This window comes from Zootoca vivipara, chromosome Z, assembly GCF_963506605.1.
Source record: "Zootoca vivipara chromosome Z, rZooViv1.1, whole genome shotgun sequence".
Lineage (NCBI taxonomy): Eukaryota > Metazoa > Chordata > Lepidosauria > Squamata > Lacertidae > Zootoca > Zootoca vivipara.
Genome location: NC_083294.1, coordinates 27,471,031 through 27,486,023, shown reverse-complemented (window position 1 = coordinate 27,486,023; position 14,993 = coordinate 27,471,031). Strand labels below are relative to the sequence as shown.

Sequence of the window (14,993 nt, the reverse complement as noted above, 5' to 3'; positions counted from 1 at the left end):
TTGTGTATGTGTGTGTGTCAGGTAGAAATCTTTATTATGAAATTCATACTACTGTAACAGAAAACAGAGTGAACGGAAAGATGCAGAAGTACAGCTGTTACTACAGATTTTTTAAAAAATCAATTTTCATTGCTGTGTGTTGATTACCAATATTAAGACTAACTTAGCAGAAAGACAAAATACCCTTCTAAGAAATCAGCAATTCTTATGAAAAATATATATATTGAGAGAGAACCAGAACATCTTGTGACTTGATTTCCTAATCCAGGACCCAGAATGATCACAGAAGTGGACAGAAGGATTTTTTTTAACCCCATTAAAAACAGGAAAGGCAGCCATTAATTTAAAAAAAACCCAAGTCTGTTAAAAATGACAAGCCTGATTATTATTAATAAAAACAAGTAAGTCCTTACTTGAGGAAAGAGTACATTATCTCAGGTTTTAAATATAAAGCAAAAGAATTCAATTTTACCAAGTCTCAAAAAGCAGTTTAAAGGCAAATGCTTACAAAGGAGATTTTGGCTTAGTTCTCACAGTGGTGCTGAATGTACATCTGGGGTTGCCTACTTTTTCAAGATGCAGGAGTGCCATGCATTGGTTTGCCCTACTTTCTGCAGTCCTACATTACTTTGGGCACACATGGGCAAATAAAATGTGTGAATTAGGTCCCCATGGGTGTAGGCCACCTGTTTCAGTTATTAAAATTGCTGCCTATATATCCCTATTCTGGTTGAAACATGAATGATTAATCTGGAGTGGGGAACCTTCTTCAGCCAAAGGGCCACATGACCTTCTAGACAACCTTCTGGGGGCCGCATGCCAGTGGTGGGTGATGACAGAAGCAAAAGTGGAACAACAAATGCTAATTTGCTCACATATCCCTCCGTATCGTTCATCTAGGAAAGAAAGAAGCACAATCAGAGCTTAAGGGCACATTATATCCTGGCAAAAACACTAAATAGGTATAAAGCAGGGTGATGTGACTTGATAAGAATCCCACAGGTAAGGTACATTTGCTTCCCAGGCCTGAGGTTCCTCATCCCGATTAAGTCCCAGAAAATGAAGAACATACTATGGATTTCTGTAACCCTCCTTCTATCTTGTGCACTGGTCACGCTTCCATTTCCTAGGTTACTTCTAGACAAGTGACTTATTGGGCATTAAACCTGATTCGTTTGCACAAAGTTTGTGGGCAAGTTATATGGTGTGCACTGTTGTCAAGTATTCATTCTGTATTTTTTTTGGGGGGGGGCGTTACATTACATCACATCAAGCATCTGTTATGCTACACTTTACAGTGCATTTTCCAATCACATCCTTTCAAAAGAAAATCATTTAGAGTGGGGGAAGTAGGTTTATTGTTCAGGAGTACCAAATCCACATTAAAGGTGTAGCCTAGATTTGCTGGCATGCAACTGAATCCCAACTGCAGTTGTCTGGAAGTGGTCCTGGTTTCTTGTTTCAATGGTATGAATAATTAGGAAAAGAATGGACAGCAAGACCCTCTAAGCAATGATTTGAGACTATGGATGGAAGTAGGTTTGCAACCCATAACTTGCAAGCAAGCAATAACCCATAGTTTTCTCATTCAGATGTAACCGCAAGCTATAGTAATCACATCCCAAAAGACAGAAAGGAGAATCCATGCAGAAGAGGGGAGAAAGAAACATATTTTCCAATCCAAACAGAGCTCATACTAAGAAACCTGTTCAGAAACAGCATTTGGGCTAAAGCAAATAGTGAAAGCTACTCCATATGCTGCTGTGCTTCCAACTCTTTTACATTACAAAGCCTGTAAAATAAGGCAACAGCTGCTTTTGGGCTGCACCCATTTCTTCAAACATTGCATCCAACATTTTCTATTGGGGGGAAACACAGGTCAGCATAGAAGTCACATCACTGCTTTCTCTCTTAAACTCCACTGTCTTCTCAAATATTCTGAAGCATGGAGACTTTACTCCTCAAACTCCTCAACCAGGTCTAACAAATGATAAGATGGTGACAAGCTACGCTATGTCTAAAAAGGAAGCCTGATTCTCAGAGCGCTTGCATACAGTAGACAGTCCTGCAAATTGGTATGAATCCCAGTCATAAACACACCAATTAAAGGGGGGGGGCTTGAAAAGAAGATACTTGATAACAGATTAGAAAGCAACTTTGTTCAATATACAAGGGGACAACAGATACGGGTATATTGTGGCCAGTAGAAAAATGTGTATGCCAAGCTATCACTGGATCAGAGCTTTGGCACACAGTCTTCAATATTACTTTCTAACTTAGAGACCTTGATGAATCAGTCCCCCCAGAATGCTTTCTGGGTGAGGTTATTGCCTGTTGCATGATAACAGCTCAATATTGCAATAAATGAAAATCAACATGATGGGCAAAGATTGCTGAAAGCAGCTTCATGGCATTGCAAATCCACGCTGACATATCTGTAGATGTGGCATTTCTTTCAGTATCTCTCTTCCTACAAAGCAGCGAAGATTTACTCGGAATGACTATTATTCCAAATAGCAATAACTTGATTATGCTTTTCAAGTTCTAAAACATACACAAGCACAGTGGAATGGTTTTTTGTTTTTTTTGCAAAACGCCGCATGAAAGGCTTCAAATTTTACAGAAGATGAGGACCAGAGCAGGTTTGATTCTTGTGGGTTTTTTGGCTTATTTGTAATACGGTTTGTTATGCACCTTTCACCGTGACTGCACTAAAATCTTGCACAAGTAGGCGTTTTCAGGTCCTTGAGAAGCAGATATATTATAATGTAATCAAACCTCGAGTTTGTGAGAATTCCTCACATTGGTCACTCCAATGAGAATCATAAGGCATTTTTAAAAATTACAGCAGACAATTTCAAAATGCATCTACAAATGAAGAAATACCCTAACCTCAGCAAGCAACTACAACTATTACTACACTACATATTAACTTTTTTATTTCAAAAATCACATTTAAAGAGACACCAACATTATTTTTCAGTAATGTTTTCGAGGCACTGGCGTTGATTAACAGAATTATTTGCTGTTGTTTCAGCTGTTGGATCTACAAGTACTGTATAACTACAGATTTGCATTAATAATAGTAAAATAAGGTGGGGTGTTTTTTATGTTTACCAATAAAAAATACACAATTGCCAAAAAGCAGATTGCACTACTTGGGTGAACAAGTGGGGGGGAAATCATGATTTCTAAACACTTCCTTTAATGACATCCTTTGTCTTCATGGCAAGTTTGAGTTTTCACTTGGCATTTTCCATTTTATATTCATGTATAGTGGGATGCCGTGTGCAGCAATCAGCACAGGGGGTGGGGCGGAATTCTTGAAGCAGAGATAATTTTGCTATTGTATCAAAAAGCTGTTGAAATTTCTCTTTGCAGAACATTTAAGGCTTTAGGCACAGGGGAAAATATTCACGCTTCTTGCTTCGCCAGGGCTTCTGCCTCCTAGAACAACAACAATAATAACGTCATGAATAAACAAAATGCAAGGGTGTTATTACTATTAAAAGAAAACAATGACAACTTGGACACGTGTGTTTGTTTTGATGACAGACAAGAAAGGAAAAATTGTGGCGCAACTTGGGCAAATAACAAAGCCACATTGTGTAAATGGCAGAATTCCCACTGATCTCAGCTTATCACTCACAGGCCCAAGGAGACACTGTGTGCTAGCACATTGCTAGCCAGGGAGTGTATAGGACATGAAAGGCAGACTAGCTTAAACACGGGCTGGAACGGCATAGTCTTGCCCCTTTCACACTGGCTCTGTTGCTCATTGCTGCTTCTGTCTTCTGCAACAACAGTGGGCAGGGAGTGGCTGGCAGTAGGAGGCCATGGAACCAGTGGAAAAGGGCAAGATGGCAGGGCTTCAGCTAGTACTTGGCCGTGCGATCCTAACCATGTCTGCTCAGAAACAAGTCCCATTGTGGTTAGGATCGCAACCCAAGTCACTTAAATGCCTGAAAGTTCATGTTTCAAGGTGAGCTCAGAGCATATCTGAACAGAGGCTGATCCACTAGGGTGGACAGGACACTGCCCCACCAACTGCAGTCCGTTCTCAGCTACCCCCCACTTGCCTGCCTGACTTCTTACTTACAGGCAAAGCCTGCCAGCTTCCTCCTCCTTAGTCTTGGTCTTCCCCTTGCAGAGCTCAGCAGGAAGGAGGAGGATGGGTACAAAGCTAAAATTAGTGGGCTCTGGCTATCATTGGTTCTAGCTCTGCTTACCTTCCTACCACCCTACTAGTCCCAATAGGAACTAGCACCCCTGGAAGAACCTGTTTCAGTGTCTCTTTATCCTATATTTGTCAAAAGTCTTAAGTTCTAATTTGTGCAATAAATTCTAATTTGTGCAATAAAAAAATTCCTTCAGTAGCACCTTAAAGACCAACTAAGTTTTTATTTTGGTATGAGTTTTCGTGTGCATGCACACTTCTTCAGATACCTAATTTGTGCAACAGCAAACCCAGAATGTCCTCCCTAGAGATGCTCAACAGCTACATTCCTAGGCTCCTTTCCTATGTGTTTCCTGGATTGTGAACTCCATTTTTTGCTGTTGTTGGTGATGAGTTTTTAAACCAGCACATTTCTAGATATTTCCATTTTATAAACCATGACTTTTTTATTTTGCACTAAGTTATTGCTTTGGGTATGTTTTAAGCAAATTTATACGTGTGTGTGTGTGTGTGTAAAAAAGAACCACCCAGGTTTTCAGAAGATATGTACTTGGCAGGGCCAATCCTGGCTCTCAGGTATGTTTGCAAGGACATCACATGAACATTTTTTGTGTATACTCAAATCCTGTAATCAGCAATTCAGTAGCTAGGTTTTGAAAAGTCAAGATATATCCCACACAGTTTCTTTTCAGGGAAACTGGGGTGTGTCTCTCTGTGTGCGAGAGATATAACCAAAACACACACATACACAGAAAGCAATGATTCACAATACAAATGCTAGATATTTTCAAATCCCCCCCCCCTTCAAGGAGTCAATAAGCATGACAGCTAATAACCTTAAGAACCAACTTATCAGATCAAAAGGTGGGCTGGAGAGAAAATGTAGCACTGTGAACGCTTGATAGCGAATCAATGAGTCTTCTAACGTGTTTACATAGAAGAATGCTAGCAGGTAAGCTAATCCCATCTCATCTGACTGAAATCAGAAAAGAATTTTTCCATTTCAAGACCTCTCACAGGAATCCAGTGCTTAACTAACCTAGACAGCTACAGAAAACAAGTCTGTAAACTACCTAAGGCAAAAGTCTATTACAAAGAGACAGCATGTTCCAAGAATGTTCAGATATTTCATGGCTAACATTCACCTTTATAACAAACGCTTTAGCAAGTTCTGATTTTTAAGGACTCCCTCTCCTATCCCCTCTTGTGGATTGTTTCCCTACCCACCTCCTCTCTTTCCCACACTTTATGGTAAGAACCAGATTCATGGTAAGAACTGGATTTCTGCCAGAAAAAGCAGCCAACCTGGATCAGGGCTAAAGAGGGGGGGTAGCTTTAACCCTTTCCTCCCTGCAATACTGCCCCATCAAGGGTATACCAGCAATACACAGCACCATTGGTGCAATTAGCAGTTTGTGTGTGTGTGTGTGTGTGTGTGTGTGTGTGTGTGTGTGTGTTGGAGGTGGGGTGATTTTCAGTGGGACAATGGTGCAGAGGGTTAGGTGCCCCTAATGCTGCAGTCATTATCTGGATAGTGATCCTCCGTAGATGCTTTCTGCAAAAGCACATAGCTTGACTTTGTGAAAGCAAGTAGAAATCTTCCTTTAGAACCATATGATGTCTTTCTAAAGAAGTGAAAATATTTATGCAAATACCAGTCTGAAAAAAGCAGGCATTAAGATGAAATTATACATACCTTGGAACCAGGTGGGGCAGTCAAGCCTAAAAAGGCGTATACCGCATTATTCTCTCTAGCTTCGAAGAAATCTTCATAGTTCTTTCAGATTAAAAAAAAAGCAGAAAGAGAATCAACATTCCAGCAATAACAATCAAGTTAGAATGGCTAATCTAAGAGTCACCAACATGGCACCCTTGGGCACAGTAGAGCCCATTGAAGTCTTCCCCTGACACTTGCAAAAACCATTCTCGCTCAATGCCCCCTTGGTTGTGAAGACGGTTATCTTCTTCTCCACACTCCTACCCACTTCCTTTTTCAACTCTACATCCTTTTCAAGACTCAGATTAACACTACTGGTTCCAACGTTTACACTTTGGAAAAGCAAAATGTTTGCGTAAGTGCTTCTTCTCTCTCCCCCCTCCCCACTCTCTCAAGGAGGGGCTGATCTGGAGGAGCGGGGAGTAATCAGAAGGCACTCACCCCAACATCTAAAAAGACTAGTGAACCCTGGGCTAGTCTTTGAGATATGGTAGGTGGGGGCTCATGCGTGGAGACGTGTTCTCTAAGATAACTAGGGCCCCAGGTTATGAAGGACACGGTATCCTGTTCTTCATTAGCTGCATTTGTAGGTGGGATTGATTGAGTTGCTACCCCCCTTCCTTCAAGAAAGAACACTCTACTCCCACTGCCAGTTGCCCTAGGACCACAAAACAAAAATGAAACATACTCTGGCCTGTGCCATCAGCCAGGGTCCCAAAGGCCGCTGGGAGCTGCACTCCATGCCTCCTGGAAAGAGCATCATGTTAAGCAAGAGACCAACCTGGCTCTTATTGGCCAATAAAGGAGAAGCTGTTACCGTTCCTTTTTCCACCTCATTCCTTTTTTTCTTTTTTTATCATGCCTTCAAGTCATAGCTGCCAAGTTTTCCCTTTTCTCGCGAGGAAGCCTATTCAGCATAAGGGAAAATCCCTTAAAATAAGGGATAACTTGGCAGCTATGCTTCAAGTGGTTGTATTATCTTTTAATATATGTGTAGTGCTTTGAACATTTTGGTGCTTTTAATATTTTCCCTCTAAATTTCTTCCTTGGAACTCAAGGCAACATATATGGACTCCCAAGTCAGTCTCCCAATTTGGACAATGACTAGATCCCAACCCACTCAGCTTCAGCAAATTATATCAACTAGCTTTTTGGACCACACCCTGAGATCTTGTATGAACTGATCAAAGGCCTAACTACCGTGTTTCTCCTAAAATAAGACACCGTCTTATATTTATTTTTCCTCCAAACAAAAAAACAAAAAACCTCACTATGGCTTATTTTCAGGGGATGTCTTATTTTTTACCTCCTGCCGCGGCCGGCATTGCTGCTGCGCCTATCACTATGCCTTATTTTGGGGGTATTGCTTATATTCCCTGAATGCTTAAAAATCCTGCTATGGCTTATTTTATGACTACATCTTAAAATAGGGGAAACAGGGTTGTTCAGTTTTCTGTTCTCACAGCCAGATGCCTCCAGGAAGTTTGCTGGAACCTGCCTGCCTATTAACATCATTTTCATAGCCTTAGTTCCATGTTCCCTCAATACAGGAAGCAATGCCACCCATTGCTCAAATGAGGGCCTTTGGGGTAATGGCCCCATAATGGTTGAATGCTCTCCCCTTAGGCAACTTAGTTATATACTCCTGGCATTCAGAAATTGGTACAAAGCCCACATGTCTGGAAAGGCTTTGGAATCATAGGAGCCAACTCTCAGGGGCCAAGGGATCTTCAAAAAAAACCAATAAAATATTTGAGTGGGCTGGGGGCCCCCAAAGTTGATGGGCATTGCCATTTAAATGGCATCCATGCACTGCGTCATGTGACTGATTATACAGGGCGGGGCTTACCAACCCCCCCTCTATTTTATTCAAGTTGGCACCCCAGTTTGGAGTGACAGTGAGTTGGATTTATTGATGTATTTCGACATCACAGGATTGCTCGTTTCAATTAGCCTCAGGAGAAAGTGATATTTGTATACTGCCTACGTAAATGTAACCTAGCCAATATTTTTTTTAAAAAAACTTGGGGTGTGGTTTGTTTGTTTGTTTGTTTGGATGTGATTGAACAGTTTTTTTATTGTAACGTATGCACTACCCTTTTATTGTTGGTGTTATTATGAAATTGTTCTTGCAATTGTTGATTTTATGATGTACAGTATTGCTGTTTTCATTGACAAAAGCTCCACACCGCTATTGTAAGCATAATTCTTTTGTGGAAAGACAGCATACAAATAAAGTGAAGATGATACCTTACAGTTTTTTAGGATCCCCCCTTCTTTAATTGCTAAGTTGCATTTTTATAAACTAACTTGAGCATATAAAAAAGCAGGTATCTGAAGAAGTGTGCATGCACACGAAAGCTCATACCAATGACAAACTTAGTTGGTCTCTAAGGTGCTACTGGAAGGATTTTTTATTATTTATTATTTTGTTTAAAGTGTGTGTGTGTGTGTGTGTGTGTGTGTGTGTGTGTAATAGTTTTTATTATTATATTCTAATTTCTTACCCACCCTTCATGAGAAGAGCCTCCTTGAAAAGTTGCCATATCTAGTGCGGGCTGGGAATTAGAATGTCTGGCAATCGTCTAGTTCCCAAATACAGCATTAAGCTCCAAAATTTCTAACATTAACAATGTACAGTATAGCTTGAACATGGTGCCAAGACAGTAGGTCTCAGTATCCATGGCAACAGCAATACATGCATCTTGAAACTCCTACTCTGTTTCTTCCTCCTCCAGGTTCTAAAAGGACTGGATAATTGCCCACTAGGCTTCACTGACATTTGGACCAACATCTGATACTTGCAGAAGACACAGGTGTTCCCCTCACCCCCCACTGCCCAACTGACACCCTGGAAGATGCCAACCGTGAGCATCTCAATTTTTTGCTATCGAGTTGTACTACAGAAATGAGAGGCTATGCATCTGTCCGTAACTTTTCTGCGCTTGTAATGAATCAGTCTTTTAGTGTGGCACACTCCCCTATTCTCTGGATAGGCACCTTCACTGTACTGTTTTCAACACCACCTGAAATCTACCCAATATTTGTTTTTAAAACTGCCAGTTTTTAAAACTGCGAACCAGTTAGAGGATTTGGTTGTTGTTTTTTTAAAAAATTAGGTGGTGTATAAATCTTTTTTTAAAGAAAACAAACAAAACCCATCAAATAACTATCTTATCTTTTGAAGCAGAACTCTTTTTCTTAAAAATGATAATAATCAGCATCCTATTTAAAAACGAAAAATTTGAATAAAAACATGGGAGGAGATTGATGCTGCAATCCTGTACAGATTTGCCTGGAGTGAATGGAAATTATTTCTGAGTAGGTATTGCATAGGATGACACTGGTAAATCCCAACACTTTCTGTGTCTTAAATGATGAAAATCTAAGTTAACTCAAACAGGAAGCCAAAAGCAAAAGGGGAAGCTAGACATTTCCACATTGTAGTGGGACTGGATCCAATTTGTGCCAGGGAAAGTTCAAGCCTGTACACTGCTTAAGCAAATACAGTATAATGTCTTTTGGTAAGGTATAGTTGCTGTTTTTAAGTGACAGCTGGTGGACTTACCCCTAGAAGGGAAAGGATAACAAAAAATAGACCACCCAGATACACCATTTCCTTTCAATTATTATTATTAATTAACCATCACCAGCGACACACAACACATTGCTGGATTCAGTCAGGTTGATTCTATATTGCCAAGTGTGACAGAGGAAAGCAGTAATTTTGCAACTGCAGTTGAGAAAATACTAGTGTTTAATGGAGCCAGCGGGAGGTTTTTCAGTTCCCCCTGTGATGTAATCAGCCTAGCTCTTTAATGCAAAGCCTCCCCCACCAAAGGTCACATATCTCAGGCAGGTCACATGTGAGAACCAAAGTGAAGTTAGCCAAGGAGCTGCCATTAAGGGCAAAACATTTTGCATGTCTTCAAGTCAGAAAGGCCAGGCACCTAAAGCAGAGTCTTGTCTTATGAGTACCACGGGAGTAACACAGAAAGCTCCAGATCAGCCACAAGAAAACAGGAGAAAGGGGTTAGAATATGAGCATACTGCAGGGTTTTTACACACTGGGCAACTTATTACATGGTTTTAACTCCTGAAAAGGTTCCTGGGAAGACAGGCTAACTAATGCCAGTGTACTGGATGAAGCAAAGATCACCAGTGTCAAAGCAATGATTCTTCAACATCAACTTTGTTGGACTGGTCATGTTGTTCAGATGCCTGATTATCGTCTTCCAAAGCAACTACTCTATTCCCAACTTAAGAATGGAAAGCGAAATACCAGTGGACAACAAAAGAGGTTTAAAGACTCTCACAAGGCAATTTTTTAAAAAATGTACTACAGAACACCAACAATTGAGAAACACTGGCCTGCAAGCGCTCCAAAAGGAGAACAGCCTTTACCAAAGCTGTCATGGACTTTGAAGACGCTCAAACTCAAAAAGGGAGAAATGAGCTAAGAGGAGAATGCACGCTTGGCAAATCCTCACCGTGATCAACTCCCGCCTGGAAACCAATTGGCCTCCACAGTCACTTACAGACTCAATGTTAAGACCGTGTTCATGGAAGACAATCTTACTTGGCTATGAGTGATCACCGAGAAGACGACGACATGGTTTTAAATTTAATCAGAAAACCTTTGGGGGTCTTGGAAGATTGACAGGCTTTTTAACCTGTTTGTAACTGTTATATTTGTAACCATCTATATATGAAGCTGTTTTATGCTGAGTCAGATCATGGGTCCATGTAGATCAGCATTGTTTACACTGACTACCTAGAGATTGCTAGGGATTGAACCAAAGGCTTTCTGTGTGCAAAGCAGATGCTCTACGACAGAGCTACACTCCTTCGCCAAACCTTTAATACAAAGTACAAAAAAGGAGGACACGAAAAAGAAACCGCTGCCCCCTGTCAAAATATCCCCTCCCCCAACCGAAATCTGGCTCCTGAAAATTGGATGTTCAGTTTTGGACTAGGATGGAGGATTTTTTCTCTGCCCTAATTTCAGGGCTTGCACAGGAGAATTTCCCACTGTATCCTTCCAAAAGGCAGGTAAGAGAGGCCTGGTTCTCACCCCAAGGTACCGGCAGTCATTAAAGATTCGTGGGGGCAAAGGATTCCCACTGGTCGGCCGGCAGTTTTCAGGGATGTTCTCCCGCATCCATTTGCGGTTCTCTTCATTGGCCGCAATGTCCTTCTCCTCGAACTCTATCTTGTTGACTTCCAAAAAGCCACACACGTCCTGCTGTTCCTTTTTAATCTGGAACAAAATATATACATATGAATCAGGCAGGAATAGAAATTTAGTAATAACAGGATCAAATCTCATGGATCAGGGAAAGTCGGGGTGGGGAGAGGTATGTCTTTACAAGACATTCTGAAGCAACTGATGGATGATGTTTCATGTGCAACGGAAGGAAGTGCCTCACAATGCTGGGGCAGTGGTGGGAAATGCCCATTTTTGGTTTACCACCCTATAATACTCTTCTGTAGTGAGAGGTACCAGGAGTAAAATCTCCCCAGGCAATCTAAGTGATTTTGCAAGTCTATACAGAAGGAAAGGCAGACTTTCAGGTAACCTGGTCTCAAGTCGTTCAGGGCTTTATATATTAGTAACAATATATTGAACATGTCCCTGTAACTGATTGTCAGGCACTGAGGTTCCCTCAGCACAGGTGCAATAATGTACACGACTGGGTGCTGCAATCATCATCATGGTCACCAGCTACACCTTATGGACCAGACTCAAGGGAAGCCCCCCAAAGAAGGCATTGCAGCAATCCAATTGTGAAGTTATCAGTGCATGAATCCCGGTGGCCAAGCTATCCCTGTCCAGGAAGGGGCACATTTGGCATACCAACCTAAGCTGGTGACCAGCAACCAAATTGCTATTATGGGTGGGACTCATAGCTGTCAACCCTCCCCTTTTTTTGCGGGAAACTCCCTTATTCCAAGCCACAGCTGTCAACCTTCCCTTTTTTTGCTGGAAATTCCCTTATTCCAGCGCCGTTTCCCGCTGCTATCCTGGATTGTTAGATACACCATAGACTGTCCCCGGGACAGGTGAGGCTGCTGATCCCTTATTTTCAAATCCGAAAGTTGACAGCTATGGGGCTACGAGGAGGTTCTCCAAGGCCAATCATAATGCACAGGCATGTTTCTAAGGATAGGTTGTCATACAAATAAAAAAACGAACTACTCCTGGCCTACAGGAGCATCTAACCATGGTTACTATCATTTCTCACCCAAATGTTACCTACATTATTTATTCACTCATGACTGGATAATATCCTGGGTTATTGGCATCCATCTGTCTTGAGAGACAATGGAGGATACACTCCTTTACAGGAAGGGCCAAAAGCTCAGTAGTTGAACATCTGCTCTGCATGCAAAAGATCCCAGATTCAGTTTTTGGAATCTCTAGGTAGGGACAGGAGAGCTGCTGCCCATCAGTGTAAACAATACTGGGCTAGATAGATCAGTGGTCTTACTCAGTATAAAGACAGCTTCCTATGTTGGTTTAATGAAACTGTAGGATTCAGACAGCACATCTGTCCATCTGCTGTCACTAGAAAGTAAGATAAAAAAAGAGGCTGGCTTTAAGCTAATGAAACTACTGTTAAGAAAAGCAGCACAACAAACACTGTGTTACTTCCGATTCAGGCCAGATGCTGGACTCTTCAAGCAGCTTTCCCATATTTGGACAAGTAAAAACACCCAAATCCTCCACTGAGCAGATGTGAGGTCAGAAGAGAGGCAGACAAGCTCCAAATATGGTAGCTGAGCTCCTTGGCATGCTGGAGTATAGAGGCTGAAAGGGGAAGCAAGAGGGAGAAATACAAGTTGATTCTTACATCTGAAGCTTCTGGTAGGTTGCTCACTGAGATATGTACACTGCAGTGACATGAAGGATGAAGGCAGAGGCATGGTCTACGCATGCAGCAGAACAAGATGGGGAAATGAACTGGACTAATTGAGACTGCAAGTCTGAATGTTGCCTTGGCATTACAGCTCCTTCCTTGAAAATAGAAAACCAGCACAACAGGCAAAGGGCTTGGGCTAGAATGACCTCTCTGATGTCCTAGTTTTCTCTCTGCTAGAAGGTATTTGTTGCATTTTCACACACACACACACACACACACACACACACACACACACACACACAGAAAGGCTACAGCCATTCTACCACCTCATTCTGCTGCACGTGTAGAGCAAGTCCAACAGACAATATTGTCTAAGCCAACCTTCACCAGCCTACTAACATGCCTGCACACAATTCCTTGTCACCTATGGCTATGAAGGTAGTGCTATAATGCAAGGCTGCCTTAACTAATCCTCATAGTTTTTTGTTTTTTGTTTTGCAGAAAGGAAATATGAATGTACAGGGTCATGCAAGCAAGGGGATGTAACTTGCACTGTCAAAGAACAGACATAGAGGAGAAAATTAAAACAGATCTTTAAAGAGAAAACCAAAAAAAAAAAAAACCACACCTTTTGACAAGGGACTATGTCAATGGCCAGTCACACTGTGGGATACTTTCAAAATTAATTAAACAATCCAGAAATGATTCTGCTCTCTGGAATATTTGGAATGCTTGACAATTTCAAAGGTTTTTTTAAAAAGCTTTGCTTACTAAACGCAAGAGTAATAAACATGCTAAAATGAGATCACTCTCTAGAGGACGGAGAAAACCCACACAACAGCCCACATCAACTTTCTGTCTGCTTTTTAAAATTCTTTATTTGGCAAAATGTCCTTCCAGCGGGAGTGGGGGAGGAGAGGGCTTTAAGTCTCGGCAGGATCGCTTCTAGAGTGCCAATCAGCTATAGAGCAGGCACAAGACAGAATGATTCTTGAACACAAATCAGACCAACAGCAAGACAGAGTAGAAAAAGAAATTCATGTCACGCAGTGAACTCGGGAATAGTGATGGTAGGTAGGGCAAAAGGCAAGGACCCCAGTAGTAGGGGGGAGCCCAGTAGTAGTAGGGGGAGCCAGAGACAATGACCAACAGAGCCAGCTAACTCTAGTTATGTCTCCATTCTCCTACCTACTGAGGGTGACATGGAGGGTAAGGGGGAATAATAGGCTGGCAACCAGTACCGTCTCTTGGACTGGATATAAGACGGCAGGTTGGCACCCCATCTGCCCTAAAAGGATGTGTCCACGGCTCAGGTAAGAGTCACGGAAGTGTGGTGTGCTGTGTGAAAAAGTAAAAACATTCTGGGAGTTAATATACAATGAATTAAAAAAGATGCTAAAATATACTTTCCCTAAGAAACCGGAAGCCTTTTTGTTGGGGCTAATAGGAAGTGAAATTAATAAGAATGACCAAAGATTATTCATGTATGCCACCACAGCGGCCAGAATGGTATTAGCTCCAAGATGGAAAACAACAGAAATTCCAACAGTTGACGAGTGGCAGGTTAAGTTGATGGAGTACTCAGAGTTGGCAAGGATGACTGGAAGGATAAGGGAGCAAAAAGACCAGAAGTTTCAAAAGGACTGGAGTAAATTTGTGGGTTATTTAAAGGAATATTATAAAAATGTGAAGACACTGACAGGACTAACATAAAACCTACAACATAAATAATAGATGTCTCTGTCTATAAATAAGATAAGACCTATCTAAGAGAAAGACAGGGATAAAATGGGGAAAGCGCACAAAATTAGAAAAAAGAAGTGAAAACCAAGGGAAGGAAGGAAGTCGTGTTTGGCAGAACATTAGTATGTATTGGATGATTGTATTATTATTGTAACAAATGTATTAATTTGTAATAGATGGATCTGTTTATTTATTGTTATTTTTTTCTTTTTTTCCTGTATTCGGGAAAACAATAAAAATAATATTTTTTTAAAAAAAAAAGAGTCACAGAAGTGTGCAAAAGGGTCTGAAAAGCCCTGAAGCACAATGAAGCTATTTTGGGTAGGCCTATCAGCAGCCCTGTTTCCTGAGGAATGCTTAGGAGAGCTGCAGACTGAGAAGCCAGAACAAATAAATTCACCCCAGCTTTGCCCTCATTTCAGATCAGCAGGGCAGGGTTCAGGATCAAGTGCAGCCAGGTCTCTGCTGGGACTACTCTGCCTAGGGCTAGCTC

The 14,993-nt window shown here is 41.4% G+C and overlaps 1 protein-coding gene across 1 annotated transcript in view; it reads right to left on the bottom strand.

Moving 5' to 3' along the window:
• SH3BGRL (SH3 domain binding glutamate rich protein like) overlaps positions 1 to 14,993 on the bottom strand; it is a 37,960-nt gene continuing 22,967 nt past the window's right edge. Inside the window, exons 2-4 of the mRNA XM_035133101.2 lie at positions 10,969 to 11,154; positions 5,874 to 5,954; positions 1 to 3,447 (exon numbers count right to left, since the gene is read on the bottom strand). Coding sequence (XP_034988992.1) covers positions 3,415 to 3,447; positions 5,874 to 5,954; positions 10,969 to 11,154 — 300 coding nt within the window. The 3' untranslated portion in view covers positions 1 to 3,414. The remainder of the gene's footprint in view (positions 3,448 to 5,873; positions 5,955 to 10,968; positions 11,155 to 14,993) is intronic.